This window comes from Caretta caretta, chromosome 3 (genome assembly GCF_965140235.1).
Source record: "Caretta caretta isolate rCarCar2 chromosome 3, rCarCar1.hap1, whole genome shotgun sequence".
In the NCBI taxonomy this organism is placed as follows: Eukaryota; Metazoa; Chordata; order Testudines; family Cheloniidae; genus Caretta; species Caretta caretta.
In genome coordinates, this window is record NC_134208.1 from 208299030 (window position 1) to 208318351 (window position 19322).

Below are 19322 nucleotides of genomic sequence, written 5' to 3' on the forward strand. Positions count from 1 at the left end.
CTGCATCAGGGGTCGCAACCTTTCCCAGGCCAGCAGCCCATGCCCCAACAAGTTCACAAACCTCTTCCCCTCTAGCCACAAACAAAGGAAGGGCGTCTCACAGACCTCCAGGCTGACAACCCCTGCTTCAGAGAAGGTGCTGGACAATTAGGAACAGCCGGCTGTAGGGGAAGAGTCCACCTAGCCCTAAGCCGACAGGGCTCCATAAACTTTACCCATGTTGTCCTACCCAGTGGGAAAGAGCATGTGCTCATCATCCATTTATGCCAGGACTCTCACAAGCACCTAGGCGACTTCAGAGAAAATTCCAGTTGCCTCCCCTTGGATTGTGCTGCTAAACCACTCAGAAGATTCTAAACATCCCACCCGCATGTGTCTATTCCACGCAAGTGTAAGACAGGACCGACTCAGGGTCCCCTACTCCAGTCTCCTATCTTGGACGTGGGTCGCTACCGATGATCCAGCAGAAGGCGAAGGAATCCTGAGGAGGCAGATGTGGGTTAATCTACCCCCACATTAGGTTTTATCCTGATCTCTAACAGGTAGAGATTGGTTTAAACCCTGGAATACAAGATTTAATATCCCTGCCAGAACGTGTTAGCACTCACTGTTAGAACGCTAGATACTCTTGCCACCCAGATGATGAAAGAGATTGGATTCTCTTTCATCATCTGACAATCTTCCAGCCTCTGCGACTTCCTGTGAGGAGGAGTTCGAGGTTAATCACACACCCTGTGAAAAACCATTTCCTTTTATCCATCATGAATTTGCCACCTTTCAATTTCACTGACTGTCCCCTATCCTAACGCTGTGAGGCAGGGAGAAGAGAACGTCACACTCTCCCTTTTCTGAGCCCTTCGTTGCTCTGTCGACTGTTGTCACAGCCCCTCTGATTCACCACCTCGCTAAAACAGGCAATCCCAATCTTTTCAATCTCCTGTCAGAGGAGTTTTTCCCAGGCCATTTTTAAATATCTAAATAGCTCTTTGTCCCAGGGTCACGGACCCCACCGGCGAGCACCAGGGACCGTGTAACGCGCACTGGCGCGTGGACCCCGCCGGCGAGCACCAGGGACCGTGCACCACGTCATGTGCAGCACCCTCCTGATGTAAAAGCGTAAGCAGGGGAACGTTCCCAGTAGAACATACAAGGTGACAACAAGAAGACAAATGCTCAGGATCCAGGTGCGATCCGGTGACTTAGGCACACCGTATTACACACACTTCATCTCTACAGCGAAATGAACAATACTTCTGTACCTAATCCTATTGTCCAGGGCAATCACGGCCAGTGTTCCTTCCAGTGACTCTCCCTTGGCCCAGCACCTGCTGACAGCGTGACAGGTGTGACCATGTGGATAAATTGGAGAGAGTCCAGCGAAGGGCAACAAAAATGATTAGGGGTCTGGAACACATGACTTATGAGGAGAGGCTGAGGGAGCTGGGATTGTTTAGCCTGCAGAAGAGAAGAATGAGGGGGGATTTGATAGCTGCTTTCAACTACCTGAAAGGGGGTTCCAAAGAGGATGGCTCTAGACTGTTCTCAATTGTAGCAGATGACAGAACGAGGAGTAATGGTCTCAAGTTGCAGTGGGGGAGGTTTAGATTGGATATTAGGAAAAACTTTTTCACTAAGAGGGTGGTGAAACACTGGAATGCGTTACCTAGGGAGGTGGTAGAATCTCCTTCCTTAGAGGTTTTTAAGGTCAGGCTTGACAAAGCCCTGGCTGGGATGATTTAACTGGGAATTGGTCCTGCTTCAAGCAGGGGGTTGGACTAGATGACCTTCTGGGGTCCCTTCCAACCCTGATATTCTATGATTCTATGATAACACTCACCCAAACATGGCTGCTGTCTGCCTGGTGTTCTGCTGTGGTGGTGTGGAGGTGCTTGTAGACAATAAAATGTCCGTTCCAGCTTTTTCCCAGTCGAAGGCCTCATTCTCAGTAATGCCTCGTTCCTTCATGCTGTTCTCAAACACCGACATGATCAGCTAGAAGAATAAACGTAGCAACAAGGAGGGAGGTAGAGGATCTGTAACAGCTGACAGCTGCCTTAAAGAATGCCTGAAGCACGGAGCTTGTCCAAACTCACAATTTCCATTTCATGGGGATTTCTGACATTTTGAAATGTGTTTTGGAATTGTCTTTTGGAAACTACTTTTTTTATTTCTCTCGCCCACCTTCCCTCCCCCACACACAGAGGAAATGATTTTATTAAAAATTCTGCATTTGTCAAACATTTTCTGCCAGAAAACTGTTGATGAAAATCTTCTGACCAGCTCCAGTGGATACCTCTTTCTCCCGTATCACAGGGCTTCGCATAGCTGCACCGTAGCTAAGGTTCTATCAGCCTATCTCGTGAAAGCTGTACTTTCAGCCTGTTCTAAAAGCCACGTCCCCTCTCAGATCAGCCTGGAAATGGGAATGCCCAGTTAGGGCCCCAGGTGGAGTTTATGGGGCACATATGGGGTCATTTGGTAAAGTATCTCATGAGACACAGCTCTGACAAACATGACCTTTTTACAAATTGTAACTTTTTATAATGCTTTTTTGAGTGGAGATAGGGGAAAATAATGGGTAAGACCCACATAAAACTAATATCGTGGGCATGCCCCAGCTGAGATCTAGTGCCTAGCAGCAAGAACCAGCTCCAGAACTTGATCATTCCAAAGTTCCTGGACTTTGTAGGTGATTCTCTGGAGTGGTATGGCGGGCTGCGGAGGAGCAATGCATGGAACACCAGCACGGAGTACAGACTCTTGAGAGAGAGCCCTGCCATACAACCTATCCAGTCACCTAGGGGAAAGTGACCTGGCCTAGGAGCTAGACAGATATGAGTGCAAGTCTTCTCTTCCGCTGACTGGTGTTAGTACTGCTGTACGCTTTAATATTAACCAAGACCTTCAGCCCTACCCTCCAAGGGGGAAAATCCCTCATTTTCAGCTCATCGAAAAGAAAACGTGCTTGCTGGCAGAGCTGGGCCGAGACCCCAGGTCTCCCATACAGCAGCCCAAGGCGCAGTCACTCAGCTGCCCTGCCTATGGAAGTAAGGGGCCTGATGCACGTCGCTGACTCTGCTGCCCACAGCAGGTGAGACACAATGCTGAATTGCCCGAGCAAGAAGTCACCCATGATGGCAGCTCAGTGCAGGGAGTGAGACAGTAGCTGCAGGAGGGGGAAGGATGGTCTCTGTAAGGCAATGGATGGAGGCCTGGACACCTGGGGTTTGGTCTGGGCTCTGCCGAAGCCTGCTCACCTGGTGCTGGGTGAGTCAATTACACTACAGGGGCTGGGGGCGCTCAGCAGTCTGTGGTCAGTGTGGGGAGCCCACCCGCTGCCAGAGCACCAGGATGGACTGCGATTAACACTCTGGATGAGGACTTGGTTCAATCCCTGGGTCTGCCAGCACCAACCACACCCGCTTAACTCTGCCCCTGTGGGGATGGAAATAGCAACTGGGGACATCACAGTACCCCTAAACAGACCTCCCACCCTCTCTGTGCCCAGCACAGCTCAGCTCTGCACTCCGTCCACACAGCCCACCGACCCCTTGCTGTGCTCTATGCAGGGCTTGTTGTTGCCCTGGGTGTTCTGTGAGAAGCAGCGAGGCTGAGGGAGGGCTAAGGTCCTGCCAGTCCCCCAGGGGACACCTGAGGGTAGGGACCAGAGAGGCAGGGTCAAGTTGGTGAGGTTTTGCACCGTTGGAGTTCAGGGATTTAGCATCCCCACCTCTGGAGGGGAGGGCAGAGCTGAATACATATTGCTTATTGCATGAGAATTCACCTTAACCAGAGAGGAGCTCCTACTGGGACCTTCTTGACACAAGCCAGTAGGTCCAAGAGGACATGGGGGTGAAGTGCCACGTTAGCAATATTTCTCTGCAGCTTCTGCCACAGAACGGAGCACTCTTCGTGACTGAAAGCAGCGTGCAAGCAGGCAGCACAGACGGGAGTCTGGTAGCTCACTCAGCACGTCGGTGGTAGGTGCTTTGTAAATATCGACAGAACAAAGTTCTGATGAAGACGGAACATGGAAGGGGCTGTACGTAGGAAACATTAAAAACGGCCAGACTGAGGAGCTGGACAAGTGCCAGGTCACGGAGAGCGGCGTTAGAAAGGATCTCTGCAGTCCACCAGTCCATGCCCTTGCATCGATCACTTAGGAAACCTTCACATCCTGGGGCATCTCCACCAGTTCTGCGTAGCTTTGCTACGGAGACTCTAACCACCTCTCTCACAGCTGGACTCCTGAGCTGTGCCATAATGCTGTCATCAGTATGTGTTATTGATGCAGCATGTGACTTTTCTATGGCTCCTGTTCCACCATGCTAGCAGGCTACAGCTTCTCCTCACTTTCTTTCCTCTCTTTTTTCTGATAGAAGCATAGCTGCGCTGAACTCATATAATTGGAGGTTTAGGACTAGCTGTGCCACGAAACCACTCTTGGTTTTCAAGCAGCTATAATCACAAGCTCTGTGGAAATCTGCAAACCATTTCAGGTTACCAGGACTTCTCATTGCTAAATTACTTCTGACGGACAAGTCTCTTAACAGAGGGTGCCTCCTGCACTCTGCCACTATCTGGGAAACTTCAACAAGGCCCTGTCCACATGGGCAAGTTGCACCAATTTAACCTGAATTTAAACCAATTTAGTTAAATTGGTGCAATCCCCTGTGTGGCTGCACTCATTTCCATAACGAGTGGCCTTTTCTGGTTTAGGTTAAGCTGGTTGGGAACAGGATTAAGCTAAACCGAGGGGTTTGCTTTGGTTTAATTAAATAAGCTTCAAAAATGATTTAAGTTAAACTGGTACAACTTTCCAATGTAGCCAAGGCCTAAATGACAGATTAGTTTTCCCTTACTTTCTAAGAATGGTGCCAAGAACAGGAAATAAATGTTACAGAGAGAGCATCAGACATTGCTTCCCAAAGCTGTCCCTGTCCCCACCGGCTGCCTAAAACGTCTTAAAAGCTACGAAAAGAAAGGGTGCATGTTTTAAATTAAACCATGCAACTGGTTTGCTGCTGCATCCCTAGAACCTGGAGTTCAGCTCTCCTGCAGACCAGATGTGTGCATAACTGCCTGGCAGGATTGTGCAGTGGGGCTCATTCTGCAGGCCGGGCCCATGGGACTCGGAAGGAAGACACGCATATGCAGAGTAGCCAGCTACTGGCAGAAGACATGTGAACATGCTTAGCTCAGACACAGCTGCTTGAGGAACATAACCTGGATTTTCCAAGAGGGTAATTTCCAGGGTGATTATGCACCCTATGGGCCCGACTCTAACTATGCCATGTAGAAGGGATGTTTTAATTGCCTTTAAAAGACTGCTGAGAAAGTTCAAACAACTCTCACGCCACCAAGGTTCATAGCGATGGGTCTGTCTGCATCAGAGGTCGGGGCTTTTTGTTTGATGGGGTGGGGTGAGGGGGAGAGAGGAAAGAACTTGGAACTGACAAACCACCCTATGGCCCGGCCTCTCTCTGGCTTCGCAGGAATGGCCTCTCCACCTGTGAAATCAAAGCATCCCTCTTCAATGACATGCACCAGGCCCTCCACAAGGCCAGTCTCTTACCTGATAATCGGGCTTGGTGAAGTAGTCCAGGTTCGCAATGTGATCCAGGAAGAGGTGGAATTCAGATGGCATGTGTTTTAGCAGCATTCGATGTTCATACTTCTCTTTGATCATGCCAACTTGCTCCTGTAGAAAGGGAAATACACCAGATCCCACCATCACTCTCCTGGCTGCACCCTCCTAACCCCTCAGCAGTAGCCCATCTGCAGGGGGCCCTCAGGGTCTGGCTTACACATACTCCCTAGCAAAGTGAGGCTGATCTGCTGATGCAGGGAAGCTTGGACACCTCTTGGGAGCTGCCCCTTCAGTGGAGACTCCTGGAAGTAGGGGCGGCTGCTCTCTGGCTCTTCCCTCCCCCAGGGGGATCTTTCAGGAACACCTGGATGGTCTGTTTTACTCCCGTGGACTCAATCTGACTTGCTGACCAACGCTCCCATTTAGAGCTTCCTGGGAAGCTGGCTGGCAGGAAGGAACCAGTCAGTTCATCAGCACAGGACAGACACAATGGGCCAGCAGACAGGGCTGAGGTGGTCGGTGAAGGCAGACAAGCTGAGACAGCACCATTCATTTCCAGTGCGGAAGCAATCCAGGTGACACACACTGCATTTTAGGCCACGTTACAGACTGAGAAAATCATCTCTGACAGGAGATCAGAGGGGGGGAAGGAAGTATTTTTGTGTGCGCTAAAGTACAGCCGAACTGGCGATGCTGATGTTACAAGGCAGCTTTCATCCCACGCACGTAGCTAGGGAAGCGGCAAGAGGCGCTGTGGGAATACACTAGTAGATTTACTAGTTAGCAGCCTAGGTTTGAACAGGATTTAAGAGTATTCCAAACATTGCTGCAGTGAGGTGGAGTGTGCATTCAATGTAAATGTTCGTTTACTCAGCAGCTGTGGGGGGTGCGCTCTCTTGGAGACAGGCGGAAAGTTCTTCCTGACACCTAGACCCAAGGTTTCAGTGCAACAGCCCAGGGGCTTGACTCTGCCTACTGCTTTCTGAAAAGCCCTGGAAAACAGCCTCTGATCTGTGCTGAGGTGCAGGAAAGGGGAGTGGAACAGCTGCTGGACAGAGTTTACCCCAGTCACCCACTACACCTTAGTCACCATGTTTCCTACCTTATCTTTGATCTTGCGCCATGGCAGCTGACCAACTGCAAACTCCACTAACATGTAAAAGAGGGACCACAGGTCATCATGTCGACCCATCTCCTGGAGAAAAGGAAGACAAAGTAAAGCAAATACGAGGCTCCAAGCCCTAACAGCCAAACAGCATCTTTTCTGCTGTGTGGGAGACACCACGGCCTGTCAAGCGGAGTGAACACCACCCTGGGAACGTGTCACTTCCATTCTCAGGACACTTCCAGAAACTAGGGTAACTATTATTCAGGTTGTACAGTCAAGCGCCCAGACCTCAGGGAATAAGGTTGTCCATGCAAGCTTAACTTGTGTACCCCTTATGCGTATGCATGTAATTACACAATCATAGACTATTTTTTCCACAGGACCCTGCATCAGGCAGTGCACAGAATGGATGATGCTCACTGCATGGGGAGCTGTTCAATACTTCTTTTTCCCCCATTCTTCAGTGTGTGGATCCCACCCTTGTTCACCCCACACTATTCAAACCTTGCTCTGAATGCAGAATTAATTCTCTCAGGGGCTTGTCTGCGACACTCATTACTACAGTAACTAAGCGCTTCCCAAATGGTTAATGAATTTATCCTCACATCTCCCTGAAGGTGAGGCAGGGTTATACTCATTTTACAGAGGGGGAACTGAGGCATGGGGTTTAAAGCCAAAATTGTCAAATGTGCCCATTAATTTTGAGTGCCCAGTATGAGATGCCTAGGGCTGATTGGTCTGAGTATTTTGCATTGCACAGTACTTTATATATTCAAGCACTGCTCCCAATGAGTTCAGCTGAGAGTGCTCAGCGCTCGTGTAAATCTGACCCTAGGCGTGTACCCAGAAAACAGGGAGAAAGTCCAGCGTGGCATTCAACTGCTCCACTTACCACACACTTTCAAACTTCTGCAACACATGGGACAGTGGTCTGACAGACACAGCCTAATCCACCCCCAGAGCACCAGCCATCCTGGGACCAAGTAATCCTGAACGAGCCCAGATTTAGACAGATTGGCACAGGGATGGCAAAGGGCACATTTCTTACACCCAGGAGGCCCGCTCTGCCAAATTTCAAGTCCCTGCTCCAAAGCTCAAACTGAGGCAGCCATGGAAAATTTCAGCCCAAACAGTTAGTCTGGCAAAGGCACAAATAACTGGAACCAGGATCTTGTAATAGAATGTGTCAGGCAAACTTAGCTACAGCCAGCACAGCCAGTGCCAGCTGTAATAAGCATTGAGAGGAGAATTCCCTAGAGGATAACTATAATCCAGGGGGATCAATATACCGTGTTTGATGGGAACTCAAATGTTAACCACTAAGGAGATTTCACTGTCTAAAGAAGTCCCTACCCACTGCTTTCAGCACCGGGGGCTGAAAATGGCCACCATTAGAAGCACTTCTCATCATTATGGCTGCAAGTCTACAGTGGCCGGTGCGGCTGACCCAAGGGCCGCCCCAGAAGCTGGCATTGGCTGTTGCTGGGGTGGCCCCAGAGCCAGCCACTGGGGTGGGCCCAGAGCCAGCTGCACCGGCAATTGCTTGGGTGGCACCAGGCAGCTGGCCCTGGGACCGCCCAAGCAGTGGCCAATGTGGCTGGCCCTGGGGGCCGCCAGAGCAGCAGCGATTCCAGGGGCAGCCCCGGAGCAGCAGTCCCGGGGGCCATTCTGGAGGCCATCGGAGCAGTGGCTCAGGGGACCTTGGAGCAGCTGGTGACCGGGGGTAGTCAGCCCCCACCGCTAGAGCAGGGATCACCGTTTGGCTCCCGGAGGGCCCCCGGAGCAGCTAAGATTCAGTCATGGGTATTTATAGTAAAAGTCATGAACAGGTCACGGGCCGTGAATTTTTGTTTATTGCCCGTGACCTGTCCATGACTTTTACTAAAAATACCCATGACTGAATCTTAGCCTTACTCATCACGCACAATATAAACTAGCAGTGGATCTAGAAATAAAGGTCTGGAGGGAAGCGTGCTCTAGTGCAGGAGTTCCCAAACTGGGGCCTCTCGACCATCAGCCGTCTGCAGGCCATTTGCTGGGGATCTGCAAAACACCTCCCGGCCTAGAAGCCTGATTATTAATTCCATTTCTGACACTGACTCTTTATGTGACCTTGAGCTAGCCACTTAGCCTCTCGGGTGTCAGCATCCTCATTTGTAAGAGAGGATAACACTGATCTGCCTATTTTTAGGGCGACCAGTAGGGGCTAATTAGCTGTCTGGGAAGCCCAGTGAAGATTAAAAGTGACTATCAATGTTTTACCACTTACAGTAACTACACATATGCATTTCCAAATCACCTCCTAAAAGCCACATCACTTGGGATGCAAAAAGGCTGGAGGGAAGGATGAGATTGGGCAGAGGGGAGTGAAGGGTCAGAGCTCATAAAACCTTTTCTTCTGGCAGGAACTTTAGTTCCATAATCTAAGCATCAGAAGAACTTTACCATACAGACAGGAAATACTGCTTACATATTTACAAATATTAGATGAGAGGGGGAAGGCCAGACATCTGGGGAGACTGGGGCAAAACAGGCCAAATATTTTGCAGAAGTAACATCCCTCTTCGGAGGAAAAAAATCTAGGATTTGTTCTGAGTTACCCATGTCACCAGGGCTAGGCTGCCATGAGCCACAGCCTTCCCACGGCCAGCATGCTGCTAGGGCCTTGGGGTGGTGGGCCCACGGCAAGGAGCCACACAGGGACATGGCTTTCTGTTTCTCTTGTATTTTATTTTTTCTTAATAGCAGCAGCAAATATGGTAACTGCCAAATATTAGACAGGCGATGAGAGAAAAGCCAATGACTAGCTCATATTTTTACACATACAATCAATAGCCTTCCACCTCCACTGGAGTTATTTGACACATCAGCTTGCTGTAGGCAACAAGCAACTCACATCAGCGGACCCCTCCCGCAGCTACAGAGCTACTCTGTGTCTACATGGCAATAAAAAGCCCACAGCATCGAGTCTCAGAGCCCAGGCCAGTTGACTCAGGTTCGTGATGCAGGGCTAAAAATTGCTGTGTAGACAGTCGGGCTCGAGCTGGAGTCCGAGCTCTGCCATACACCCCCCTCGTGGGGTTTCAAAGGCTGTACTCCAGCCTGAGCCAAATGTCTGCACTGCAATTTTGAGCCCCACAACCAGAGTCAGCTGCCTCGAGCCAGCCATGACCATGCCACTGATCTTTTATTGTAGTGTAGACATACCCTTCGTGGCTGCAGGGGTGGAAAAAACCCTTCTCTTTTAACCCCTAAGAAATGGAGATACTCACTCGGTTTTTGTGTGCATTCACGGAAGCATAGCGGACTGTTCCCCGAAACCCAGCAACATTGCGAGGCTGATGGGAGACAATAAATAATCTCAGAAACAAAGCAGGGCGTTGGAGAAGCCAGAGTGCAGCAAATTCCTAAAGACTTCCCAGCTCTACCCTGGGGCCATACAAACCTGAAAGCTGCAGATCTCTTCTTAATGCCCTTCCCTGTGATCAAGTGGCCATATAAACAGATAACATGTGCCTTAGTCCTACATTTCCCTGAAAAACTCCTTCTGCGCTAAGGGGACAGTGATCAGTAAAGTCGCTCCGGGCAGCAAAGCTGTCAGCATCACCCAGGTTTGTACCTTCATAACCAAATTTTAGTTTGAGCAGAAAGCAAGTGCAGGAGCCCAAAAGCAATCCTTCCTTTGAGTACAAACTGATAATGGGGCAGTGTGGGTAAGCTAAATCCAAGGCAGCGCCTGAGGGCCAGCCCAGTGGTTTGCTATTCTGATACTGCCGCTGGATAGATGCAGGTGCTGATCCGGCATGTTACCTCCCTGCAGGATCCCCTCCAATCCCCCCTCCCATGCACAACCCTCCTGCAAACCCCTCTTAGACCCCACCCAATGCTACCTGCCAGCTGCCCGATTTCTCCATCTCCTGAAGACAAGCAGGCCCCACTAGAACACGTGATGGGGTCACGCACGAGAGCATCCTGCTCTGGCCCCCACACGATGGACTGCACTAGACCCACGAGGTCACACTCATCTCTAATATCTCAGTCCTGCCCTGCTTCCAGTGCTCAAACTGCTCATTTCAGCCCTCCAGGGATTTGTATAGTTCCCTTCTCCATGGTGTCTGAGAACTTCCCAGTTCCCAAGGCAGGTGCTGTCAAAACCTCTCCCCTACCTCTGAACAGGCACCAACATGGAAGCTACATGCTAAGAGTTAACAAGTGGAAAACCTTCTAGTGTTCACCTATTTTCCAAGGCTCCTCTGAGTCCCCCTTGGAGCCTTTGTTCTCCCTTTCTTTACTCTCACCCCTCAAGTACCCTTCCCCACCCCAGAAGATGGATACAGTGGTCTTGAGACCAAGTCAGCACTGCTCCTTGCATCCATCACAGGAGGTTATTCCCACTGCTGACGGGGCTGAGAGTGCTGCTTCCAGAGATCTCTTATGTCTGCACAATTTCACCTGTGGAAGACGTGATCATTCTGAACTAATTCTATGTAGAATAATGAAACATGGCAAGTGATTATGGGGAGCTTCACAGATGTAAAAAAGATAATGGGTACGGGTGGGATTTTCAAGAGGCCGAGTTAGACCGGGGGATGTTGGCAATGGCCCAAATGGGCTCAGAGTTCAGCCCAAGGCAAGCACTTTTGAAAATCCCTCCCTAAAAACTCCAGACAGGCCCAGGTGCTTAGAGGTCGGAGCACTTAGCAGCGCAGTGCAAGGAGATGCCAGTTCAATTCTCTCATCACTTGGGAGGCAGCAGTCGGCCCTGAGGACTCAGTTGCATACCTCGATACGAACTTCCCTTCAGTGCTGACTGGTCTGAAGAGGATTCTATTCAGTCCTCCTGGCCAGCCTGGAGAGGGGCTAGAATTGCAGAGCTGTGAGAGTTGGGCCTGAAGCAGGGGAAGAACGTGTGAGTCCTCAAGGCTCAGGGATGGACTGGCTGACGGGCAGTTCAGTGGAGTTCATACATGAAAGCTTGCATATTTATATCTGCCTCTGGAAATTTCCACTACATGCATCCGACAAAGTGGGTATTCACCCACGAAAGCTTATGCTCTAATACGTCTGTTAGTCTATAAGGTGCCACAGGACTCTTTGCTCCTATGTTTAAAGTTACGCATATGTATAAGTACTTGCAGGATCAGGACCTAAGATTCTATTTTTATATTAAAATGTTCTCTTAATGCCTATTTGTATTTTTCTCACCACAAATTTACTTCAGTGTTAACACTGAATATCTGCCTAGCTTTTCAATACATAATCAAAGTTCAAAACGGTGAATTTTTTTATACATCTATTCTCGCAGATTCTGTGTTATTGATTTATCCAGACTGAACGTATAATGCGGCATTTGAAACCATAACTAAAATCCATGATCAAAAGTCACAAGTCTATTATGCACCTGAGTCCCATTATTCCAATTCACTGAGGGTGATTTCAAGGCTTTCAGAATTAAAATGCTTGAGAAGGAAAACCAACATGGATGCATCACCTGTTCCCTGAGGTTTGTAATCCTGGAGCACACCAGCCCGAGTGATGAAAATACTCATTCCGCACCAACAAAAGAAGCTGTAGCAATTAACAGCTGTGATGCTGCTTTCGTGATCCAGCCTTGTTCCTCCCAGAGAATTTACTTGAGACCTCCACCAGTGAGCGGCTGTTACATTTTTCAGAACTTCATTGGAGAACATGACTTTCTGAAATGTAGATTTGGCCTGCGGTTGAATTACTGTAGCTGGAACTCAACTACCAGCATAAGCCTCTTCTACGTATTCAAGAGCAAGTGTTGATTCCTAAATTGTGAGTGGAAGCTGGCACACACGGGAATATTTCATAAGCTGGAAAGTGATATGGCGTTAAACCTGTGCTTTCATGCTTTACAAGTCATAATGCTTTCCGAATATGCATTCTGCAGTTATCTCATTGCAGTTCAGCACAAGATATTTTTCTGTCTTCTTTCACACTTCATCAGCTATAGCTGAATTTGTTGAATCTGTTCAGAATCAAGTCCCAACAATGCTGCCTTCAATATCTGGAGCAATTTCTCAGCAAACCTCTTCAGGCCAATATTTGTTACTTTCTGGGAAACAGAGTCTATATCATGTCTCTGCTCTTCACAGATTTTCATTAATTTGGGCCATTCTGAAACAAGCTTCTAGGCAATCTGCAAATGCAGATTCCACTTTTCTTCTCGAGGCATCACAAATACATGGCGATCTCCATGCTTGTCTGTGCAAAGTGGTTATTGGGCAAGAACTCATCACACAGCCCCTGCTCCTGCAACTGAATCCACATGGCTAACCCCCTGAGCCCTACAGAAGTCAATGGAGCTCCACACTGGTACAGGGATCCAGACTCACGCATCACATCGCAGGATCAGACTGGCCTTCAATACCATAGTCCTTGCCAGTCTTTCCTTCCAAGTCTTCTAGCAGGAATTGTACAGTATGTGCAGAACAGCCAGACTTTACTCACCAAGGTCATCTTTTTCTTGCAAGGCTCCCCTTCTCCTCTTAGCCTCATTGGCTGCATTGTCTATCACAAAATCAGTGACCTGGCACTTAGTGTTCTCTCACATATTTTGATTGTATCACTAGCAATTGTGGTCAGATGTCTGGAAGAAAAGGAGTAACTGGAGATGTCTAGCTTGTCACACACAAAAAGTCCCTCCCTCAGTAGTTGCTGTCCCATATACAATAGGTTTGCTATGAATGTCACACCTCCCATCTGTACTCAGGATACATGTGCTCTCCAGACAGGTTATGAAAACACATGGTTTTCTCCTCTTGAAACACTTCCTTCAGGGTTTGCAACTGATGGACATTTCCTGAATGAAGAATATGGTCTAGTCAAAGCCTTTTGTTTTTTTTGACTTGTGGATATTCGAGGGATCAGAAGGTGGTGCTTGCAAAAATACCACAGGCCATTTGCTTATCAATTTTGTGTTTCAGATACGAAAGATGTTAAAAAAGCCCTAGGGCGTCACTTTTTTTAAGTGTGCATTTTTTTAAGTGTGAAATTTCTTAGTAGAAAAAAATTCCATGTAAAATCTGAAATGCTACAAACAATTAGGAAATTCTAATTGAAGACAAAAGCACAAAATATCCACTTCAGCCATTTAAAACTATCAAATGAGAAGACAGTAAAGAACTAGCAAATGGTAAATAAAAATCTGATTTAAATTATAAATATTTGATTCATTTTGTAAACTTTAGGATTTCTATACATTCTGTTGTTCAGGTCAAAGGATGTGTCTTTCTCCTTGTGTAGACATGCCTAGCACATTGGGGACAACTGCCAGAGTACAGACAATAAATAAGACTAGATTTTAGTCACGGGTATTTTTAGTAAAAGTCATGGACAGGTCATGGGCAGTAAACAAAAATTCACGGCCCATAACCTGTTCATGACTTGTATTATACAAGCCTGACTAAATCTTGGGGGAGGGGCAGCCCAGGGGTGCCTCGGGTGCTCTAGGGCAGTGGGTCTCAAAATTTTTTCCTGGCAACCCCTTTCACACAGCAAGTCTCCGAGTGTGACCCCCCTAATAAATTAAACACACTGTTTAATATATTTAAGACCATTATAAATGCTGGAGGCAAGCGGGCTTTGGGGTGGAGGCTGACAGCTCGCGACCCCCCATGTAATAACCTCACAACTCCCTCAGGGGTCCCAGCCCCCAGTTTGAGAATCCCTGCTCTAGGGGGAGCAGCCCGGGACACCCATTTGTGCTGAGGAGGTGCACGTGGCGGCGGGCGGCCCGGGACCCCCACAGGTGCTGGGGGAGTTTGGCGGGGCTGGCAGGCTCCCTACCCTAACCTGGCTCCGCATGGCTCCCCAGAAGCATCAATATGTGTCCCTCCCTCAGATTCTAGGTGGAGGCGTGGCCAGATGGCCCCGCGCGCTGCCTCTGCCCCGAGCGCCGGCTCCCCAGCTCCCATTGGCCGGGAACTGTGGCCAATGGGAGCTGTAGGGGCAGTGCCTGTGGACAGAGGCAGCACGCAGCTTCTGCCTAGGAGCTGAGGGAGGGACATGTCGCCACTTCAAGGGAGCCCCTCCTAGGCAAGCACAGACCAGAGCCCTCACCCCCTCCTGAGCCCCAACCCCCAGCCCAGAGCTCCCCCACCCAAACTCCTACTGCTGCTGGGGGAGGGGAGGCACGGTGGCCCAAGACTGCCCCAGCAGTGGCTGATGTGGCTGGCCCAGAGGGTACCTGAGCTGCTCGGGCAGCCCTGGAACCAGCCAAACCGGCCGTTGCAGAAGTCACGGAGGTCCTGGAAAGTCACAGAATCTGTGACCTCCATGATAAACTCGCAGCCTTAACAATAAAAATAAAAAGCACCCAGAGGAAATGTACAGCATGTGAAGTATGCTTTGTTTATAAGGAGCTTTATTTTAGGGGACTGTATTAGATTCGCACCCTACAGGGGAATGATCCTAGTCTATTGGATAGGTGTTCATCTCTGTGCATTGAGAATAGCCAGGTGGACGAGGTACACGCAGAATTCACTGACACCGTGCTAAGCCCTTGAGCTGTATTGCTTCTAGTAGAGGTGAGAAGCCGCCTCAAAGTCCACAGGCCTGGTAGAGCATCTCCAGCCCTTTCGCAATGCCAGACCATGCCAGGAAACTCTTTTCCAGCTCCTCTGATGGCACTGAGGAAGATGTTCCTACCTGAGCCAAATCTGGGGTCAATGAAGTCAAAACTGAAGCTGCATGGTGGGGAGATGGCGTGCACCCAACACCCTCTGCCAAAGTACATTCAAGGGGAAGCACCTGGAGAGAGGTTCTTACTGATAAAGGCCCCAGGGATTGAACAGGGATGTAAGCTACAATCCCAGACAAATGCCCCAAGCTATGGTGGTCTGTGATGGACACTCCTCACATCTGACTTCTTTAGGTACTGGTCAGCTACAATTCAACAAGGAACTCCAGGAGCAGAGATCTGTAAAGCCAATCTCAAGGCAGGGAAATAAGGTTTTAATGTAGCGAATACAAGGTGGGGGTGTCATCTGCTGGAAAAGGCAGGGCACAGTTTTATTTTAGAGAAAAATAATTAACAGGACTTGGAAGTGGGATCTCAGATTATCCAATGACCTCTATGAAATGGTGACTTCTCTTCACTTGTGACAGGAGCTTTTTGCAGATGTTACTAAATTCTGATATTTACACTTCAGACTAAACAAGGAGAACCTTTCTCCTCCAAAGTGTGTACACGGGATGGAAACCCAGAAGGGATTTCCAGGGAAACATGAACAGAGCCCCTGGAGAACCGAGGAGTCCCACAGCTCTCCGGCAGTGGTTGGCAATAGGTCCTGGTTGTAAGGGCTTACCGCAAAAGGTGGGACAGGAAGTGAAGCTCAACTAAACAAAGCAACTTAAACTCAATAGTCGGAACTTCCAATTTCGATCCGTGCGACAGGCAGGCTGCCCTGGTGACCTGGGGTGAGGGGCACTGATCTCCTAGTCTCCGCTGCGGTTGTGCTGAAGGCCCCATCAGAGACAAACTCTCTGTCCCGTGAGATTTAGCAATGTCCCTTTTAAACGGCAGTGTTTTGTACAACCCTTGATGACAGCAGCATCTTTTATCCTCATGTGGAGTTGGGAAGGAATGAATACGGAAAACCAGACTCAAAATGCAACAATAACCAGGAGGAAAAGCCCTGCCCCTGACACCAGACCCCCAAGAGTGACAACCAGGTCCCTGAGACTGGAACCCCCAGAGTGCCCAAGCACTCCTGGGGCCAAAACCCCAAGAGCTTTGGGCTTCTGCATCAGATTAGGTGGATCTCACAATCCTGCTGAAAAACAGAAACATATCATGAAGGGAAAACAAAAACAGACTTAATTCTGAACTCCATCAAGAACGAAAGCATAAAACAAAATGAAATCCAGAAGCATGGTGATGGCTCACTCACAACTCATGGCAGAGATGGTTACGAGCAGCGGATGGGAAGCCAACGCATCAAACACAGCCTCAAAAGAAGAGCCCAAAAGAACTGTAAAACAGAGAGAAACCCAAAGAAAACCATGATAAAAAAAAAACACAAAATGGAGAAAAATTAAATAGAAATGAATTAAAAATCAAAGCAATATTGCGTCCCTCCCAATGCACACATCTCCTCCTCAGCTGCTGCTGTCAGCCCCCATGCTCACTCCCCAGCACTGACAGGAGTGTCTCCCCTGGCTGTGCGGGGGCTCACTGACAGAGCCAGCCCTTTGGGACAAGGACCCATAATTTGTGAACTGCCTGTCAAGCACCATGAGCTCTCTGCCAGAGGGACTGGGGTCTCTCCCGAGACCAGCTTCTCCTCACTCGCCGTTTCTAACACAAGGCATAAAACGCAGAGCAGCGGTGGCTGATGCCCAAAGTGCTGTGGTGGGAGCTTCAGTCCTGCCCTCCCTGAGGCAACTGTTTCTGATTCTCCCACTCAAATGAAATAAAATAAATTGACCAAATCAACCCTCTGGGGCTCCTCCCGCTCCCACAGACAAATCTACTCTCCCTTCCCCACCCGACCCAAACCCCAGCTCTGCTCCCCCGCTGCTGAAAACCCCTCCACACTGCCAGCTGCTGCCTTGCCCCTCACCAGGTCACATGAGCCACTTCCAGGCCCCACCATCTCGCTGGGCCACAGGCCCTATCTCCTCCCTCCTTGTGACTACAGGCTGGCTAGTGCCATACACTTGTGGCCTCGGGGCTCTGCACCGGGGTTGGGACGGGAGTATGTTGAAGGTCAGAGTGTGGCCGTAGAAGGGATTGGTAAGGGTTCACCATAACGAGGACAAACATGACAGCTCGTTTGCACTGTCCATTATATGGTACATAGACTGTGAATTATTGTGTTGTCTGTTTTAAAAGCGTGTAAGATTGCAGATATGGGCTTACATTATAAATCAGCACTAATAAACAATTCAATAAGCTCTGTGACAAATTTGACACAGGGAGGTATTATTGCATTTGATTCAATAAAATCACCTGGAAGTGAATGTCATGAATCTACTTAGGTTGTTGTAGTGTGGTGCAGTAGCATCCAGGACCCCACTGTTCTAGGAATTGTACAAACACAGAACAAAAAGACAACTCCTGCCCCAATTTAGCTTACCCTCCAAGTTCTCCAGCATGATTCACAATTCTACCATTTAAACTCATGGTGACATGGAAGCTGCGATGTATCCGACAGCAGCAGGGTACAAACCAAACGCATCTTGTTATGAACGTAACCTTTGTGAGAATACAATGTTTATTTACATCGGTTTAGGCTTACTGCTGTAGCTGTATGTGCACTATTCAACTCCCCCACACTGCTTTACTCATGTGCTTTAACTTGTCCCCTCCGAGGTAGAGTTTTATAATTGCCAGGTGTCCAGTTATTCACCTTTGTTACAGATGAGACAATAATAATCTCCTCTTCTCCTCCACGTCATTTCTAGTACCAACCCACTCCCCCACAAAATCCTATGCTTTTATAGTATGAATACAAACTTTTTTTGAAAAAGTTCTGAAACTACCAAATCCCGTGCCCATCGCTCCCTGCATTGTGCCTGGATTTTGCATCCCTTTCCTGTGACCTTTGTCTGTTTTCATTTCTTTAGACTGTGAAGTTCTCAGGGCATGGACAGTGTCTTTTATGAGTGTCATGGGCAGTACCTAGCAAAAACTAGGGTCCCCCCTGAGTCTGACTGACGCTACTACAATACAATCACTAATACTGATGTCTGACCTAACTCTTTTACATATGATAGGTCTCAGGTGAAAGGTGGGCAGCACAAACCCACTGGGCTTGGATTTAAGTATTTCAGGTCTCAGGGAGGATACAATCTATTCTATGCACAGTCTTTCTCTACAGTTCATTCTTTCCAAGTGAAAGAAAATCTGCTCCAGTTGTAGGAAATACCATTTCTTCTTTACCTAGGTGCATTTCTAGTCTGCTTTTCACTGCAGTAACAAAAGGCTCTTAACAGTTTGCACCAAAGTGCAAGCATAGATTTAGATGGAAAACTAATGTCAGAAAATTAAAATCTTCTTTGTTACCCTGTCCTGCAATACTGACCATGTTCATCTAAAGAGGCTAAGTACCATTCTGCCTAAAATGCTTTCCTTCTGCAATAGACAGACCATCACTCGCACATGTATATAGTATCTTCAGCAAGGCACTGGAAACTACTGCAGTGCAGTCTGAATCACAAGGAGACAGATCTAATCAATGGACTGCAGCTGACTAAGCAAAAAAAAGAAAAAAAAAAAAAAAGAGTAGCTTGCAGAGCCCAATAGCACACTGCCAGTTCAGACAAACAGGAGAGCTGCACCCCAGAAAGAAGGCCACCTTTCCCTCGGTGGCCAATAAATGACTGCACTGAACTGGTGAAATAACAGCTCATTTGGAAAATTTTCAGTGAATATATTTTTGAAAATGCAAAGAATCCACAGCTTGTTGCGATTATATTAAAAAGGACGTAGGCACCTGGCGCAAATTAACACAATTACCGACAGTACTGAGCCAGGTTTCTATAGAGAGCACACAGGGTGCGAATGCAGCCTTGAAAACCTGCAGTTCAGCATGCTAAATAACTGCAACGCTCCTCTCCCAGAGTTTACTTACAAATCCTGTCAGGGTACGGTAA

The 19322-nt window shown here is 48.4% G+C and overlaps 1 protein-coding gene across 5 annotated transcripts in view; it reads right to left on the reverse strand.

Moving 5' to 3' along the window:
• Positions 1-19322, reverse strand: part of TTBK1 (tau tubulin kinase 1) — a 154693-nt gene that overhangs the window by 54100 nt on the left and 81271 nt on the right. For 4 of the 5 annotated variants that reach the window (XM_075127284.1, XM_075127283.1, XM_075127286.1 and 1 more), the window contains 4 exons: positions 9971-10036; positions 6693-6785; positions 5576-5701; positions 1838-1992 (listed from right to left, as the gene is read on the reverse strand). In XM_075127284.1, coding sequence (XP_074983385.1) covers positions 1838-1992; positions 5576-5701; positions 6693-6785; positions 9971-10036 — 440 coding nt within the window. The remainder of the gene's footprint in view (positions 1-1837; positions 1993-5575; positions 5702-6692; positions 6786-9970; positions 10037-19322) is intronic. The other variant, XM_075127285.1, reaches the window with a different exon arrangement.